The sequence below is a fragment of the Ambystoma mexicanum genome, chromosome 4q (assembly GCF_040938575.1).
Source record: "Ambystoma mexicanum isolate Mex_15411 chromosome 4q, UKY_AmexF1_1, whole genome shotgun sequence".
Lineage (NCBI taxonomy): Eukaryota > Metazoa > Chordata > Amphibia > Caudata > Ambystomatidae > Ambystoma > Ambystoma mexicanum.
The window spans coordinates 395,400,132-395,417,306 of record NC_090928.1 but is presented as its reverse complement, the minus strand read 5'-3'; the positions used below and the strand labels follow the sequence as shown (position 1 = coordinate 395,417,306).

Genomic DNA, 17,175 nt, shown 5'->3' with positions numbered 1-17,175 from the left:
CTGTGCTCTATTGTCCACTTCATCAATAAATTCAAGATTGGACTACTGTAACAGCCTCCTTGCCAGCACCACAACCTCTAATATCCAATCTTTACAAGTGGCACAGAACAATGCCGTGCGTAACATTTTCAATAAGTCACGTCGCACACACATCTCTACTTTTAGGGAAAAACTCCACTGGCTACTCATCAAACACTGCATAACGCACAAGATGCTTACCATGACCGATAAATGCCTCAGTCTTAGTAGCCCAACCTATTTGTCATCCCATATAGGCATCAAAACTAACGTGAGGAACTTTCGCTCTTCCTCTGCGGTCATTCTCAATTATCCTAAATTCAGGAGAGCCAAATTTGGAGGTACTACTCTGGATGCTCAGGGTCCCCTTTTGTGGAACACACTTCCAGCTGGTATACGGCAGATCCAGAGTTATACTGCGTTCAAACGTGCCGTAAAGACTCACTTATTCAACCTGGAATAATCTTCTGACTCGCTTCTCCTTCTGCCTCTTATGCCTGTTTGTCTTCGTCTTGTTCTTGTTCTATGTGTGCCCTGAGGCCCACGGGCATGTGGGCGCGTTACAAAAATTAAAATAAATAAATAAATAAAGCTTGAAGTGGATCTCAAGGGACATTATACTTAAGGCACTTAGCGTTCCAGTTGAAGAACCCCTTCTCAAGGACCTTTGATTAATGCTATAGGTGAGAAACTGGGATAAAGTTTACTGGGATGCTTGGGTCAGCAGACGTTTTCGTCAAAGGGGCATGGCAGTTGCAGATTTAAAGAAGGCAGGGAAAAGTCCACAGAGAGGTGAGTGGAAGGAAACACTGCTTCAGATATACATATATGTTACCATACAGAGCCTTGTAGGTGATACGAAAACTCTTGAACCTAATTCTTGAGTTGATCGGGAGCCAATAAATAGAGGGCACTCTCTTGGTTGAAGCTGTTGCAATAGATGCTGCTGTGTTCTGTAATGCTTGAAAAAGCTCAACCATATAATTGGGTCTGCCTACATATAGCGCATTGCAATAATCTATTTTAAAGCCAATAATTTCTGTAGCCACAGTGACACAGTGTGCCTCAGAGAGGAGAGGATGCAAGTGTCTCAGCAACATGAGACAATTGTTTGCAGATCTGTGTTTAGAATTGATATGGGTACCCATAGATAAAGTAGCATCCTGCTTGATTCCAAGGGATTTGACCTTGAGTTGTGTCTTTTTCAAGGGGATGTCAGAATAAATATGACATGTTCTTTCCAGGGAGTGGGCCATCAAAACTACCAAACATTCTGTGTTTTCTTTGTTCAATCCCAGCCAGTTGCTCCTCATCTACAAAAATAGAGGAGCCCTTAGGAACAACATAACTGACAGACACGGACTTAGATGTAACGTTCCTAACTTTTAATTTTGATATGTGATTACTCAAGAGCGATTTGATTCTTTACGCAGCACCATCTGACAACACGGCTCCCTCCCGAATATGCTGAATGAGAATGGAATGATCAACGGCATCAACAGCTGCAAATACGTCTAATGACATTAACAAACCAGCATTTCCCTGATCAGCAATCTCAAGCAAAGTCATCAGTAAGGCCAAGTTCAGTACACCTAGATGGTCAGAAGCTGGACTGACAATCTCCTGGCGATTTGTGTTGATAGGTAACCACATTGTCCAGAATCTTCAAATGAAAAGGCACATTCTAGATAGGAAAGTACTTAGAACAGACCTGTGAGGATATCTTCACGAAGAGGGTAATCCTTTCCTGTTTGAGGTTACCTGGGACCATAACATCTTGTCTCCAATAGTGGCATTCGAGGCTCCAATGCAGTCTTTAATAATGATCAATGGGCAAGGGTCTGTGGTGAGCCAGAAGAAGGACACAGGCAGGATGTTGACATTTCCACTGCTTATGTATGTTTTAGTGCTTTTTGGCAAAGTCAAATCTAGGAGTGCTTTTCAAATTACACATACCTCCAACTGCTAGGCCGTCTGGTGAGTTGTCTTATGCCTGCGCAGTATGCACTCTTGTCCTTCACTCCCCTCTCTACCTTCCTCTATGGCTCTCTCCATCTCTCCTATCTACTCTAATTGCTATTCTATCACCTATCCTCCCTCTCTCACTAAGTCTGGAAGAAAAAAGTTAAAAAAAGATCTCCTTTCTGGTAATCCTGGATTACCTATCGCAGACACCTATGACAGCGCTGTTTACAGACAAATCATCACTGATATCCTATTTTCTGTCCCCTCTCCAGATCAATGCACTCTGCATCTGATTTCCACTCTCTCCCCTCCTGTTCCTCACCCATTAATGGTGGCACTAGATAGGCAGTTCTCTTGGCTACCTTCTCATCCTCGAGACGCATCATTAATGTCTACCACAATGACACCATCATGGCTCAGGGTCCTAAACCCAATCTCCTCCTCTTTGACAGGTGCCTGCCGTCCCTCACCAACTTCCTTCCAGCTACTGCTATGCTTCCATCCTCTAGCACCTCCTTCACCACCTCTGACGGTTATACCAGCCCCTGTACCCCTCCTTGAAAAACCTTTAAGGCTGGTGACCGGCTTCACTTAAGCCCCACTTAATTCTCATTCTGCTGTCAAACATTGTTCCGACATTTGCCTTCTCCTTGAAGACTTTGATTTTGACGCCCTCGCTCTCACAGAGATGTGGTTCACTGCCAGCTCAGTCACTGCTTTTAACTCCCTTCTCCCTGATGGCTACAAGATCATCCCAAAGCCTCATCCCAACCATGCTGGCAGTGGAGTAGCCTTGATCTTCCCTGAGTGGGCCCCTCCTTCCCTCATACCCACCCAGCCCTACTCCTCCTTTGAAAGCCTGGTCTGCAAGCTTGGCATCTCTCTCACTTCCTCTTTGACCATTGCCACATCTACATGCACTCAGGCCCTATCCCCTCTTGTCTTTCAGAATGGTCCGATTTCTCCTCCTCTCTTCGACATCCACCTCTAAACTCCTCCTTCTGGGTGACTTCAACATCCACCTGGAATCTTCAATCTGGCCTCCACTCTCTTCTGTGACCTATGCACCTCCCTCACCCTCTCTATTCTCCCCTTCTGGCACTACCCACTTAGCTGGACACACTCTTGATGCCTTCCTCCATTCTGATCTCTTGCTCTCTACCCCTCTCTCCACCCCGATCTCCTGGTCCGACCACACCCTTCTTCCCTGCCACCTGGGACCTCTCGCCTTTGTCACCGAACCTCCCCGAGCTCTGCCAGCATCGTTCGCAAACACCCATCGGCTGAAACAAGTGTCAGTTGCTGGATTCACTTCCAACCTCGTCCCCCCATCCCCCAACTACTGACTCAACTATTAACTCTGCTCTGAACAATATAAATCTCGCTATCTCTAGCACTCTCGATATTCTTGCCCCTGTCATGGGGATCCATCTGAAACCTGCCACCAAACATTACACTTGGTAAGACTCTGATCTAGCAGCCCTGAAATGCAAGTGCAGAGCTGCTGAATGTAAGTGGCAGACCTCTAGCTCATCCTCTGATAAACTGAGCTGTCGCCTTCTCCAAAGGCAATATCGTCTCTCCATTCGCTGCAAGAAGAGAGCTCACATCCGGGGCTGTGTCTCTGGAGCTTCTAACAACACACCTGAACTCTTTAAAATCGGCAGAGAACTGGCCAATCCATCTGCAGTCTCCACCTCACCTCTACCATCCCAGGCCCTCAGCACTGTATTGGCCACCCACTTCACTGCTAAAACTCAGGACATTCTGAGTTCGCTGTATTCCTACCTCCCCCTATCCAACCCCCCTGCCACGCTTGGTCCCTCCTCTTCCCCCAGCCAATCTTTCCTCCTTTTCTAGAAGGTCACTAGAGTTTTCCGCTCTATGAAGGTGTCTTCCAAACAGGTCTCCCCCTCTTCTTCCAGAACTATTAAGGACAATATCGGTTCCCTTGCCCCTGCACTCACGGACTTCTGCAATCACTCGCTTTGCACTGAGTCTCCCCTTATTCCCTCAATCACACCGTTGTGCACCCCCTCCTGAAAAAGCCGTCCACCGACCCTTCATGTCCAGCTAACTACTGCCCCATCTCTCTCACTCCCTTCCTTTGGAAACTTCTGGAGGAATTGGTTTTCCCCCAAATGACCCAGCACACTGAGCTCATTGGTTGCCTGCACAACCACCAATCTGGATTCTGAGTGTCCAGAGGAATTGAAACATCTTTCCTGAAAACATGTGACAAATTGCTCGCATCTCTTGACTCCACCTAACCTGCAGTTCTCATTCTACTCAATCTCTCCTCCTCTTCTGACACGGTTAACCACTCCATCCTCATAAAATAGCTCCATGATGCCCTTGGTATCTCGGAGCGGGCACTGAATTGGTTGACCTCCTTCCTCACTGAACTTCCCTCCCAAGTTATCCTGGGTTCTTTCTCCTCACCCCACTCTATCGCCACTTGTGGTGTACCCCGGGGCTTTAACCTTGTGCCATGGCTCTCTAACATCTATCTTGCCCCTCTTGCTCACCTTTCTCCACTTTCTCCCTGCACTTCCACTGCTATGCAGATGACATCGAACTCTTTTTCAGACTGCCCTCTGCATCTCTTCATACTTCCTCTGTCATTCCTGATTGCTTGTCAGCCCTCTAGTCTTGGTGTACCAACAATGATATCTGTCTCAATACCAGCAAGACTGGGATTTTTCCGATAGGGTCTCCTGTACCCTCTTTCCTCCCTTCACTCTGGCCACCTTTGATGGGCTCTCCCCATCTCCTTCCTCTGAGACCAGAAACCTGGGAGTTATCTTTCATTCCTCACATCTTGGACCTTGGCAAAAAGGCCCATTTCCAACTGTACCTCCTTAGGGGCACCCTTCCTTTCCTCACTTTTTCCCAGAAGCGTAATGTCTCCAGAGCTCTGGTACTCTCCAGGCTGGACTATTAACAGCCTCTTCTTTAATCTACATTCTTCTTCTCTCAGTCCCCTCCAGCTAATCAAGAATAGGGCTGCAAGACTTATCCTTGGCCTTAAGCCCAGGGACCGTATCTCTCCAGCCCTAGCATCTCTCCACTGGTTCCCAGTTGCTGCAAGGATCAAATTCAATTTCCTCTGCATCATCCATAAGGCTGTCGGATATATGTGAAAATGTCAAAAGGGAAAAGTCAGCGGGAGGAGAGTTTTTTTTACCCACATTTCGATTCCTACATTTTCGCGTTCCTCTGTCCCCCTCACTAATTCGCCCTCCCACCCCCTTCTTACCTTACGGCGGCACACTTTGTTGTGTGCCGCTAACTCCCCTGTCTCCCTGCAACGCCAGTTCCTTCCACTTCCATGGACGTGAACTGGTGCAGCAGAGTCCTTTTTTAAAAAAACGTCTTTATTTGGCCCCCCGGCAACTCCCGATCACATTACAGCGAACAAGGGTGCAGGTGACACCCCCACAAACCCTGCTACCCTTGTTCGCTGTAATGTGAACGTATGGCAAAATTGTTCGGTTATTTCATCTGTATGTATTTTTCATGTTGCCGAAATTCGAACAATTATGCCATACGTTATTTTCCATTCAACATTTTCTACGGATTCCAGGCTGACCATGCTATCTGCAACTCGCTCTCACCAAATACTCTCCTCCTAGATCCTTTGTTCCTCCGGCCCCAACTCTCTGCTTGTCATGCGCTTCTCTAAGCAGAGAAGCGGGCAGCCATTCCCTTTCCTCAGCTGTTTCCCTCCTCTGAAACAGCCTGATCATTTCTCTCCATCTTGGGACGGATCTCCTAAAGTTCTACAAGCACCTCAAGACTTTCCTCTTTTCCTCCTCCTTCCCTCTCTCCCTCCCGTGTTAAGTGTTAAACCCCACAGTCACTGTTATTGGTGACCCGGGCCCCTATGTGGCTTTCTGGGTCCTGGCCTTTTGTTGGATCGCCCATAGCAGAAGCCCTCCCCCTGCACTTGCCTTTGGGCACTACCTGGCCTGTGTTGTCCCACTTACTGTATGGACTGGTGACCATTCTTCCATCTATTGGTCCCTGCCTGACACTTACCTGTTGCCTTTCCAACTGGCTCTGGGGAACTTCACCCCTCAGTGGAACCCCTAGCACTTACTCCCTTCCCATTTCTCTCTCTCTCTCTGCACTTGCACAATCCAAATGTTCACAAGGCCTCGTAGGATTGCTTCTATATTTTGCTCCTCTCTGTTATCATATTATATTGCCTTGCTGTTCCCTTCCCTTTGCCCTGCGGGTGCTTGGAAACACAATTCCTTGATGTATAAGTGCTGTACTAATGACCAATAAAATAAAAAATAAACAAATATATATATTTGTTTAATTATAAGAGTAATGCCTACCTTTCCCTATTGCTGTGAGGGTATTCCCTGCCTATATGTCAGTCATCAAAATGTTGCCAAATAAAAATAGTCTGCTGTCCAAAAACTAGTTCTACCTGACCCTACCACTATTCTAACCAACTAAATGAAGCCATGAGAAGGACTCCCTTCTCCTAACTGGCTCTTCTCAAAGAGTTTCTTCTTCATCATTATTATTATTATTATTATTATTATTATTATTATTATTATTATTATTATTATTCACTCCAAAGTTCTTTTAGTAGACTATTTTTAAATAGTCTCTCGTCACCTTCTGTACCAGTTCTTGTAACTTGTTTAGTAGGATTTTGCAGTTACTCTTTTTCTCTGGGCAATGTTCAATTGATTCTTGTTTGGCCTCTGTCTTATCCTTTTGTCCAGGCTACTGTGCCTTTTGGATTCCTCTGACATATATTTTCTTAGCTGGGATAGTGTTTCTTGGCGATTAATGTTTTTCCTCTCTTGAAGTGGCCTACTTAGTGTTTTTCCTTTGTTGGGCTCTACTGGCCTACACTTCTCACTCATCGGATTCCCGTTCTGATATTCTCCACTCGGCACTTCTTGCTTTATGGGATATTTCCTCCTCTTCCCAGGGTAATGTGTAGCCAATGCTTAATGGTCTCTCTCATAGGTTTATTCATGATTCTTTTCCTCACATTATTACAATTCCAGTTTATCACGTTTCTATTCCATATCTCGTCAATTTCACTGGGACACGTTTTTCCAGATGTAAAACAATTCCCTGGTGGTCTCCCAGTTCTCTTGTTTTTCCTGTAACCTCTGGGTTGGTAGGGAAACATCCCCTGGACCGGCACTTGCTTGGGTTCTCCTCTTTGCCTCTGGTTCCCTTTCTCTTGAACTCTGCCAGCATCCAGCTTTTAGTTTGCTCATTCTCTGCTATCAGGTATGGCTATGCGTGACTGGAACCCTGCTGTCCTCTCAGCATGGTGGTTTCGGCATTGTTGGATGGGCACACTGTCCACTATGAAGCTGCGGTGGTCAAACCAACAACAGGACTTGAATTCCCGTCTCGTCGGCTCTCCAGTGACTGTGAAAGCTGGGCCCCCACATTTCACTTTTGCGTTTCGACTACTTCTGAAAGTCATGGTTCTGCAGCTCTCCTTGACTTCACCTCTCTCAGCTGTCAAGCTGTCAGGGGGCTTCCCCTGCTTTTGCTTTCTCTCTGCTTCATCTCTCCTTGGTGTGTCCTCCTTTTCGAGTATACTAATCTCAATTAAATGGAGGTTTCTACTAAAAAAGACAGATTCTCTTTGTTGTTTGTGATGAAATATGGTGGCCTTGTCTTCAGGCACATCTCTGGATTTCATACGGTTATTTGTTACTGATAGTCCAATATATGCCATTAAGCTGAATGGCTTAGAGCGTTCCTCACACGAACGGAAGTCTGTGTCCCCAAAAGGGGAGTATCTTTTGGCCAGGTGCCACTTGCCTCAACCCTGAGGGAGGGTGTTGCGGAGTGGGCTCACCTCCTTAGCCTCACAGGGAGAGGAGGGGGGCCCGCTTGGGGAGAAGGGACAAATTCCTTGGATTCGTCAGAGGGCCCAGCGACATGTTGTAGGATTGATGCCTTGAATAATAGCCTTGAAATCTTTCAACTACATTCATTTTAGCTTAATTCACAACAGTTAGAAACCAAATAGGACCTTGTGTTGCATGCAAGAGCCATGGATTTTACCATTTTACAAGAAATGCTGTATATAAAACAAAGTAGAGTCATGCTTCACCTTCAGAGAGATGTGGGTGTAAGATTGGTATTTCAGCCTTTGAATGTATACATGTAACACCTCTACTTATTGTGTTTCATGGATTGCATTGCAATCAATATTTGGTTATTCCTCCACAATTTGTTTATTTTTCACCCATTCCCTAGTTCAGTTATTGATAGTATGTGATGATACATTATAATGTCTTGCCCAAATCAAAGGTAACACAATATTTGTGCGCAGTTTCAGGCCTAATACAAGTAAGTACGATTGCTACAGCGCAAAGTGTACTAATAATTATCAACATTCACAATGTTCTCCATTCAACCAAGAGGACATGGTGCTATAACGTCCCGGGTCATGCACGCCTAACAGCCTATTAGGTGGCTTGTGCCAATGTTATTTCACTCTGTATGAGGCTGATTGAGTTTCAGGCTAAGGGTGAGAATCGACTAAGTTGCCCTACTTCACAAAGTGGACAGTGGTCGCTCAGTTTCCCTCCTACCACTGGAACACCAGGCAGCATTAACATCTCTCTTTGACATGATGTGTTCATAATTGCCATCTACGGGTGCGGGGGGCAGGAGGGTAACACAATGAAGACGTAAAGCTATGTGGGAATGCACATTGCATGATGCCGCCGTACTTAATTTGTCAGACAAAATAAGCCCTTGTGTTATTCCAAGCGGTTGACTGAGCAGAACTGTGTAATTTTATGCAAACCGAAAAAATAAACAGCTCTTGCAATATTCTGCGAAGTGTCTTGGGACTCAGTAGCTCACACAGCAGTGGGTGAGCACAGGCAATTATGCAGCAAGAACAGCAAAGGCAAATCCTGTGATTTTAGACACTCGATGCAGCATTGAGATGAATCACTGGAGACCATAAATATGCAGGTCTATAATATCATTGATCAATATGAAAAGGCTCTCAGAGCAGCCAGAGTAAACATCCATATGGCATTTGATGCCTATTTACTTTGTATTCCGATGGTGTCCGAAGGCCTTCCACTTGAGTAAAGTCAAACAAGTCCATGGGTACAATTATAGGCATGTGCTAAGTTTACATGCCCTCTTATGTGTGGCATGTGTCTTTCCACTCAGTGACTCATATAATGTACTCCTGCTATGAATCAATGACGTGGGCACTTCCAAACACACCCATTGATGGTACTAATAACTTCCCTGGATGTGACACAGGTGGGGTCCCTGATCTGGAAGAATTGGTTCTCTACAAAGCCCTTCCATAATCTTCTCTTCCTATTCAGGGATGCTCGCCAAGATTGCCATTCAGGCCCATTCACCTGGGGGCGCCCTGGGATCTTGAAATGAGGGACAGTGGCCCCAGGAAAAAGGATACATATAAAGCAGACATTGTATTCCTCAAGCTGGGGGACACACCAAGTGAAAACCACAGAGGTAGGCACGTCAGGACCTTTATGGACAGTGGTCAGCAATAGAGAAGACAGAGGGAACGGCAGCGACATTGATGACACCCCAGAATTATTCTGGGCTTAATTATGAACAACACAGGGATCCTCCACACATTTGACTATTGACTCAAAAGTGCCAGTTCTGCCTTTTCTGCTTTGTTTTTCAGATAGTTGTTTATTTTCTTTGTTTTCTGCTTGGTGATTTTGTTCAAACCTCCTCACGTGGCTAATGTGGCGAACCAGAAGGAAGACGCGGACAGCAATGGGTCATGGTATGAAATCAAAGGCAAAATGCTTAACTGGCACTATCACTAGGAGGGAAATTCCCTGCCGTCTAAAACAAAAACGAAGGGTGCTCATCGTAGTCCAAAATAAAGAGTCCTGAGTTCATATTCCCAATTTCTAACTGGCCCTGCCAGGTACCAGGATCTTCCAGCACTCGTACACTATCTAACTCACATGACAATGGTACTACTTCCCTTGGTGGCCCAATGGACACTAGACTTCACCCAAACCACAACAGTGTCGGGTTATCGCTGCCCTACCTCACACGCGAGACTAACCCAAGTGCCACACCATATACCTCTCCATCTCCAGACCGACGCCGGCTGGTCCTCAAAATACTGGCAAAGAAATGTACAGGCACACTTGTATGTCTCATTTCAGTCTCTGTTAACCCTGCACACTAACCACTAAAATTTTCATTCTCAAACGCACCACACGCGCACCAACTAAGCAACTCACACATGGCTTCTTAATTACCCCACTTACCAGATGAAAAACAACAGAACATCAAACCTCTTCCACTAGCTTACATACTGCATCCTCCGGTCAATTCATCCCAGCACTCTGGGCGCACAGGGGGCCTCATTACGAGGTGGGCGCAAAGGGATGCCAGGCACCGTTAAGGACACCGGTGCCGGTAATCCCTTTGCGCTCTATTCCGAGGTCCCTTAGCGGGTCCCTTCCTTAATGCCTGGTTTTACCAGGCGTTATGGACGGAGCCCGTTAAGGGACTTCAGAGCTAATAACCATACCGCAATTTGCGGTACCGTTATTAGCACCTTCCCCCTTCCCATTGAGCCCTATGGGGGCTGAAATGGGAATGGGGAATGGCTTTAACAATGGGGACTTACCGGTCCCGCCAAGGTCGGACTGGACCACAAATAGCGCCATGACTACCACCAACCTTGGAATGAGGGCCAGGATCTCTTTTTTCTACACAAACTCCTCAATTCTCCAACAAACTCACATGCAGGCCGAGTCTGCACACGTCAACGCAAGGCACACGTAAACGCAAGAGCAGAGCAATCCTGAATGTTCCCTGTAATCCTGACTAAGCAACCCCTCACAGCTTCCTTTCAATGCCACAAGAGCACTTGGAGACTATGCAAGTAGCAGTGGTCTGTGGTGCAAATCCTAATAATGTAACGTAACAATTACAGCACGGTGGCATTTGCGCTAGAAAAACAAAAACAACGAGTTTGGGCTGGGTTCCTGTCAGTCATTATGTAGGTTGGAACAATATATTGGGCCTGATTCATGGAACATTTTCCTATGGGATTGCACCATTATAAAACACGTCCATGAATCAGGCCAGCCCTGCGCCTAGATGCATCCGTGCTTGGTCGCCTCATGGGTATGCACGTTATAAATTCCCAAATCAATAAATCAATCACATCATCTCTATTTTTTAAATATTTAGCACGATCAGTATGAATGTTATTCCGTCATACTGTTTGATATTGGTAAATATGTTCGGCTCTTTAGATTTAATGGAAGATTGGATTGTTCTAAAATAAAAAATATTAAGAGTCAAAGGTCTAACAAGCCAAGTTTTTAGAAGTTGTGCCTTACCTTCGTTGCTCTTCTCCGTGTTCCCCAGAAGGGACAGTGAGACATTCATCCATGTGTCCATGCAGCAATCTCAACACATCCCCTCCTATTAGATAACCTGGAATAAATATAATGAGAAGCACATCATTCTGTTTCTCACAATTAATCCTTGATAGCTCAATCCCTAAAGGACAAAATATGCCCATTAAGAGTAAGGGGCCGGTGTGCGAATGCCGGAAGTTGCCGTACAAGCCAATCACAGAACTGCCAGACTTTGTGTGTTTTGCCCAGATCTATCAGTGTAACCATGATCCTTTTATCCACAAATATACCATTGGTTCCACTTATACACTTACATGGAATGCAAACAAGTTTTACAGAAATTCATGAACAGGTTGCATCTGTCTTTTGTGCGAACAAGTGTTATTTGAGTTTGTGGAAGCATTGTGAAACATTGCAACAGATAACAGCTGAGCAAACAAAAGCCAGTAATTGTAAACTTGGTTCCATATCTCTGCTCCGAAAATTATTTGCGGGGTCTACCATGCAGAAAATACAGCAGAGATCTTTCCTTTACTGCCAGCCAAGCCCGTTATTTGCACCCAGGTCCCTTAACGGGTCCCGTTCATAACACCAGGCCAGACCTGGCGTTAAGGAAGGGACCTCGTAGTAGGGCGGTAAGGGATTACCAGCACCGGTCTCCTTACCGGTGCCTGGTATCCTTTACCGCCCTACTCGGAATGAGGGCCACAGTCTCGAGGCATTGTGGCACCGCACAGAAGAAATGTACCTATGACAAACACTATAACGTAAGGAGTCCAAAATCTAATTATTTTAGTGTAAACAACGTATTAATCTGAGCAGCGGACCAGTCGTTTCTCTGACCTTGCACCACATCTGCAAGCGATTGCGACAGAGTTACTGGCCTCTATACAGCAAAAAGGTGTGCAGGGGACAGGGGAGTCCTAATTCTAGGACGCCATTTCTTTTGTGTTTCTGTTTGTGCAAAATCGTGTCAGGGTTGTGTCGCCTCCCCTGCACCCACATTCCTTTTAATGAATAGACTAACCCGTTTCTAGAGCTTTACATTAGAGTTAGAGACTCCCTTTCTCTCCTTGCACCACATTGTGACCATGGCCATTGGTTTGCCAGGAGAGCGCATTAGGCAATGTGCTGGGGGATTTGGTGCATGCTGGCAACGTTGGTGTGCACGGGGGGAGGCAGGGGCTTTTCACGGTCCGGCTGGGCACATCATACCAGACATAAATGCAGGTGCAGCTGCAGCCCTACTGTAGCTCATATCAAGCATGCTCATTGGCAATTGGCAGTTGCCTCCACTATAGCAAATGGCCACTGGCAAAGTAGTGGCGCCCCATTTAGAAATGCAGCCAATGCATGAGTTAAAAGTGTGGCATGTTGTTCTGGTAGCCCGTATTGCATCCACTGTCTCGTGCTACCCCGGTGCTGCTTGGGAAAGCAGTGCCCGCTTTGCATTTTTTATTTTGTACCTGTATAGACTGCAGAGTAAACAGTAACACTGTATGGTAGACCACGTGATGAAGGGGAAGTACGGGAACATAGAGCAGGGCAAAACCACCAAAATATTCGGACACTGAAAGCTAGATCAATTTTGCCTATGACTACAAGTTCCAATGCATAATCCTGCAGGATGAAATCAAGAGGGCATGTTAGCTGAGAGTTGGGATAGAAAGTTGGGGGTTTTAGTGGGGCTCCTTATTTATTTATTTACTTATGTATTGGTCATTTGGTAGGCGCTTATACAAATAGCAAAACTGTTTCAAAGCGCCCACAGGGTAACAAGGGACAGGGGAAGGTAACAATGAATCAGGGACGTCATTTGGGGGTCGCCAGTGGTCACAAAAGATTTTTTTTTCATTTTTTTTCACATTGAAGCTCCTGGGCTGTGGCCTGTGCCATGTGGCTCTTTGTTTCTGGAGTGGCTGGAATTTATGCTGAGGCCTCTTTAAAAAAAACTGCGGGTTCCAAGTGTAACATTTTGAGCAGTGACCCTAAATCAGAAAGAATAGGAATAACAAATAATTTGTCTTTCTGGAATTCTATACAATAATTGTTAGACTCATTAAAGGGGTGAAAGGTCATGTTCGCTTCCTCTGATGTCACTTCAGGGTTGAGTTCAAAAGACATCACTTCATGTGATGTCATCAGAGGTCAAGGGTCATGTGGCGTCACTTCCGCTACCCCTGGCATTTTGGTGAAATGACGTTGCTGCAATGCATGAATTACAACAATGATAAATAATTGAATTAATAGTGCAAACAAATAATGAGAATAACAGGGAGTGAAGACGAACCTACTGTGCCTTGTGAGTGTTCAGAACGTGCAAGTGCAGAGGTCATGACTAGCAGGTGGAGTTTGATCAGGTTCACTACTGAGTTTCACTAATAAAATTGCTTGCATGGCCGAAGGGAGAGAGTTCCAGCAGAGCGGGACAACTATAGAAAGGAGCTAAGTGTGAGGGGGGCCAGTGGTAGGAAGAGTGACAGGTTTCAGAGAGACAACGGGCAGAGAGTCCCAGAGAGTGGGGAACATGGGATTCAATAAGCAGGGCAGTGAAGAGCAAGACCAGGGATGGATTTAAAGAAGCAGGAATTTAAAGAGCGGGGCATTGGCATGGCCATCCTGTGATGATGGTGGGTTGAGATGAGGCAAGATCTGGGAGTGACAGAGAAGCGGTGAATGCTTATAGGCTAACCCACTAGTCCAGTTTGCTGAGCTCAAGAATAGAGATTAGAATTTGTGTTGAGTGATGGGTGAGGGCCTAGCAGATTTGTCTAATGTTAATGACATTGAGCCTGGCTGCAATGCCAGTGGTCAAAATGCACTGGAAGGCTTTTGGATAACTGTGAAAGAGAAACCCAAGGTTGTGAGCAATGAGTGAGGGGGTGAGGAAGTCAGGGGGAAAGGAGATGGAACAAGGGAGAGAGGGGTTGGCATTGGAGGTTGGGAGAAAGGTGGCTTGTGACTTGGCAGAGTTGAGCAGAAGGTAGCAAAGTGATCCCCGGCGCAGGGCGGCAGTTAGGCAGTTTTTCTGAATGATTGAGTGAAGAAGGAGAATAAACGCTCGATATCGTCTTTGAAGAAGTGATAGCTCTAGCTAAAGGCAGAAATGAGTTTACGCGGGCGGAGGTGTAAAGGTGAAGGAGAGTGAGCTTAGAACTGATCCCGGGAAATGCCCACAGGGAAGGTTCGTCAAAAGGAGTCGAGGTTCCATGAGATGGAGGAGGAGTTGTCAGTGGGACAGGAACGCGCCAAGTCAAGAGCAGCGTCCTTAAAGTCCAGGGAGGGCAGTGTTTGAAAGAGGGGGGGATTATCCACAGAGTTGAAAGCTACATGGAAATCAAGTAAAATTAGTATGAAGAAGTTGGATACGTGGCTGAGATCAGTTTGGTGGAATTGTTGGGCCAGACACCAGATTGGAGGGGTTTGTTCAGTGAGTCCACTTTGAGGTAGTGCACTGTGCAGTCGTAGATATTCCTCTCAAGAATTTAGGAGAGAGATGGGTCTGTGGAATTAGGTATTTTTAGCAGTGATGATGTGTTATTTAAACACACTTATGCCCAAGAGCTTTACATAGAACATATATACATGCAATATCACCCAACTTGATTTGCTACTCATTTATTGACCCTGGAAGGATGAAAGGCTGAGTTGTCCTTCTCGAGATTCGAACATGCGACCCGCAGATCACACGTAGGCTGCAGCTGCAAGCGCGCAACCCGCTGAGGTATTTTAAGGGGTGATGTTACTGTGTCTGTTCTGTAGCAGGCTGGGAGCTGTCAGTTGCAAGAGAGACATTAGATATATGGTGGTGAGGTGAGTGGGGGTGATAGGTGCAAGTTCCTTTATAGTTTGGGGTGCAAAGGGATTCTTTGGAGCTCAGGGTGGGCTGGCAGAATGAAGGATGGGTAGGGTTTCAGTGGATGGGGTAGAGGAGGAGTGGAATATTGAGAAGAGCGTGAGTTAGATGGAAGGTGGAGAGACTGAGTGAGGGCTTGGGAGAGATCACTCATGTCGTCATACACATCTGTGCCTATTTGCCTGGGCCCAAGGTGCCGCTCTTCTTCAGCTAGAGTGTGCTTGCATTTTGTTATGCTAATAATTATCGGATGCTTCTTCAATGGAAATGTTTCATGTGAATGTGAATGTTTTTCCTTTGTAATTGCTTTCTTCCTTGTTGGTGAGAGGCCATGGGAGTTGGTAGCCTACGCGTCATTGCAGGACTGTGGCCGAGTTCTGCGTGAAAACATTAAGCGTGTTGAATTGGCAGCCGGCAGCCATCTTGCCTTTCTTTGTGCCGGGAGTCAGTGATACTGAGGCAAAGTCGGTTTGGCATTTTTCAGGTTCATTTGTTGATGTGGGGAGCATTTTGGGGACACTTGCAAAGAGACAGCTGCTGTGCATAATTTGGGGGTGGAAGGCGCAAGCATTGTCCGTCAATAACCAGAGGGTGGTGATGGTCGTGCGACGGATCGGATTTTTCTGGAAAATATAGTTCGGTTTTGATCACAAATCAAATGCAGCCTTAACATGTTCTCTTTTTATTGAGGGCACAGTCATGTGGAGAGTGTGTGGATCACTATACTAACACTCTTTGGGTATTCATTGATACAAGCAAGTTAAGAAGAGTGAAAAACTAGTCATAGGAAGTTCACCAACTGGTGAAGACTCTAGTGCTACAGCTCAAGAAGAGCTGCAACTAGTGAGAAAACCCCCCTCAAGCAGACTGCGAGCATGGCAAGGTCAAAAGAGTTCACCAGCAAGTGTGTACACTTCCTTTATGAATGCTCAGGAGGTTGCACTCCGACAGTTGGTGAATGGCGACAGTTGTAAAGGGAGCGTGGGTCGTTTGCTTTCGAACAATTATACTGATTTCAGATTCGAAGGCTGTTAATCTTATCAGCAAGCTCAGGTTGATGAGTGGCAATTTCTGAGTAACAATTTTCAATCGTATGAATGTGTGTTGGATGAGTTGTCAGAGGGAGATCTGGCTATTTTGAGAGCTGAGCAGTTTGCACCTACTAAAACATTAAAGAAAAAGTGGGTGGGTCGCCGAGGATGGTCATTCAGATCAGACTATTAACAGGAGACCATTGGGAGCCTAGCTCTTGTCACCCAAGATGGGCCTTAATGTAGAGCTTCCTTTCAGCAGCAACAGAGGCGTGAGCGGGAAAATAAGAATTCAATTGATTATTCCTGTGATGATTGCTGGCGGAGTTTGAAAAGTAGGGCTGTAGTATGATGAGCCCGTTTTACTGCCATTGGTTGCACTGTGGAGTGCTGTGCGATCCTCATGGACTATTGCCAAGGCGGGTTGAGGTGGAACAAATGAAGGAAATACCAACAGAAGGGTTTTTGCATTTTTTCCAGGCATGTTTGATAATGAAGGGATGTTGAGTGTCACGAAATGTGAAAGGATTAAACAAAGGCCAGCTGTAGTATATGTTTCCCAACAGGTGGTTAATATGAGCTTCTTAAGGAGAAGCCAAAGCAGTTCTCTCAGTGCTAAGGATGTGCAAACAAACAATTTAAACCTGTTCGAGGTGGTTGTGCACTAAACTGTAGCTAGGGGTTTCTTGGGAAGGTTTGAACGGTCCAAAGTGAAATGTATTTCTGTTCTTGCCAGACGGGGCCCTGGTCCTTTAAGGGCTGCTTTACCAAAGGCCCAATATGGAGGCAGGTGCTCAGTGTTCAAATAAAGCAGAAAGAATTACAAAGAAAAATGTCTGTCATGATCTAGCCATTTCAGTCCCTAAGCAAAATGTCTGGTGTTTGTAGCCTCATTGGCACTGTTATT

The 17,175-nt window shown here is 45.8% G+C and overlaps 1 protein-coding gene across 1 annotated transcript in view; it reads right to left on the bottom strand.

Moving 5' to 3' along the window:
* The window catches only part of RYR2 (ryanodine receptor 2), a 3,854,281-nt gene that overhangs the window by 2,894,196 nt on the left and 942,910 nt on the right, over window positions 1-17,175 (bottom strand). The window contains exon 10 of the mRNA XM_069607971.1: window positions 11,361-11,457. Within this exon, the coding sequence (XP_069464072.1) occupies window positions 11,361-11,457 (97 nt within the window). The remainder of the gene's footprint in view (window positions 1-11,360; window positions 11,458-17,175) is intronic.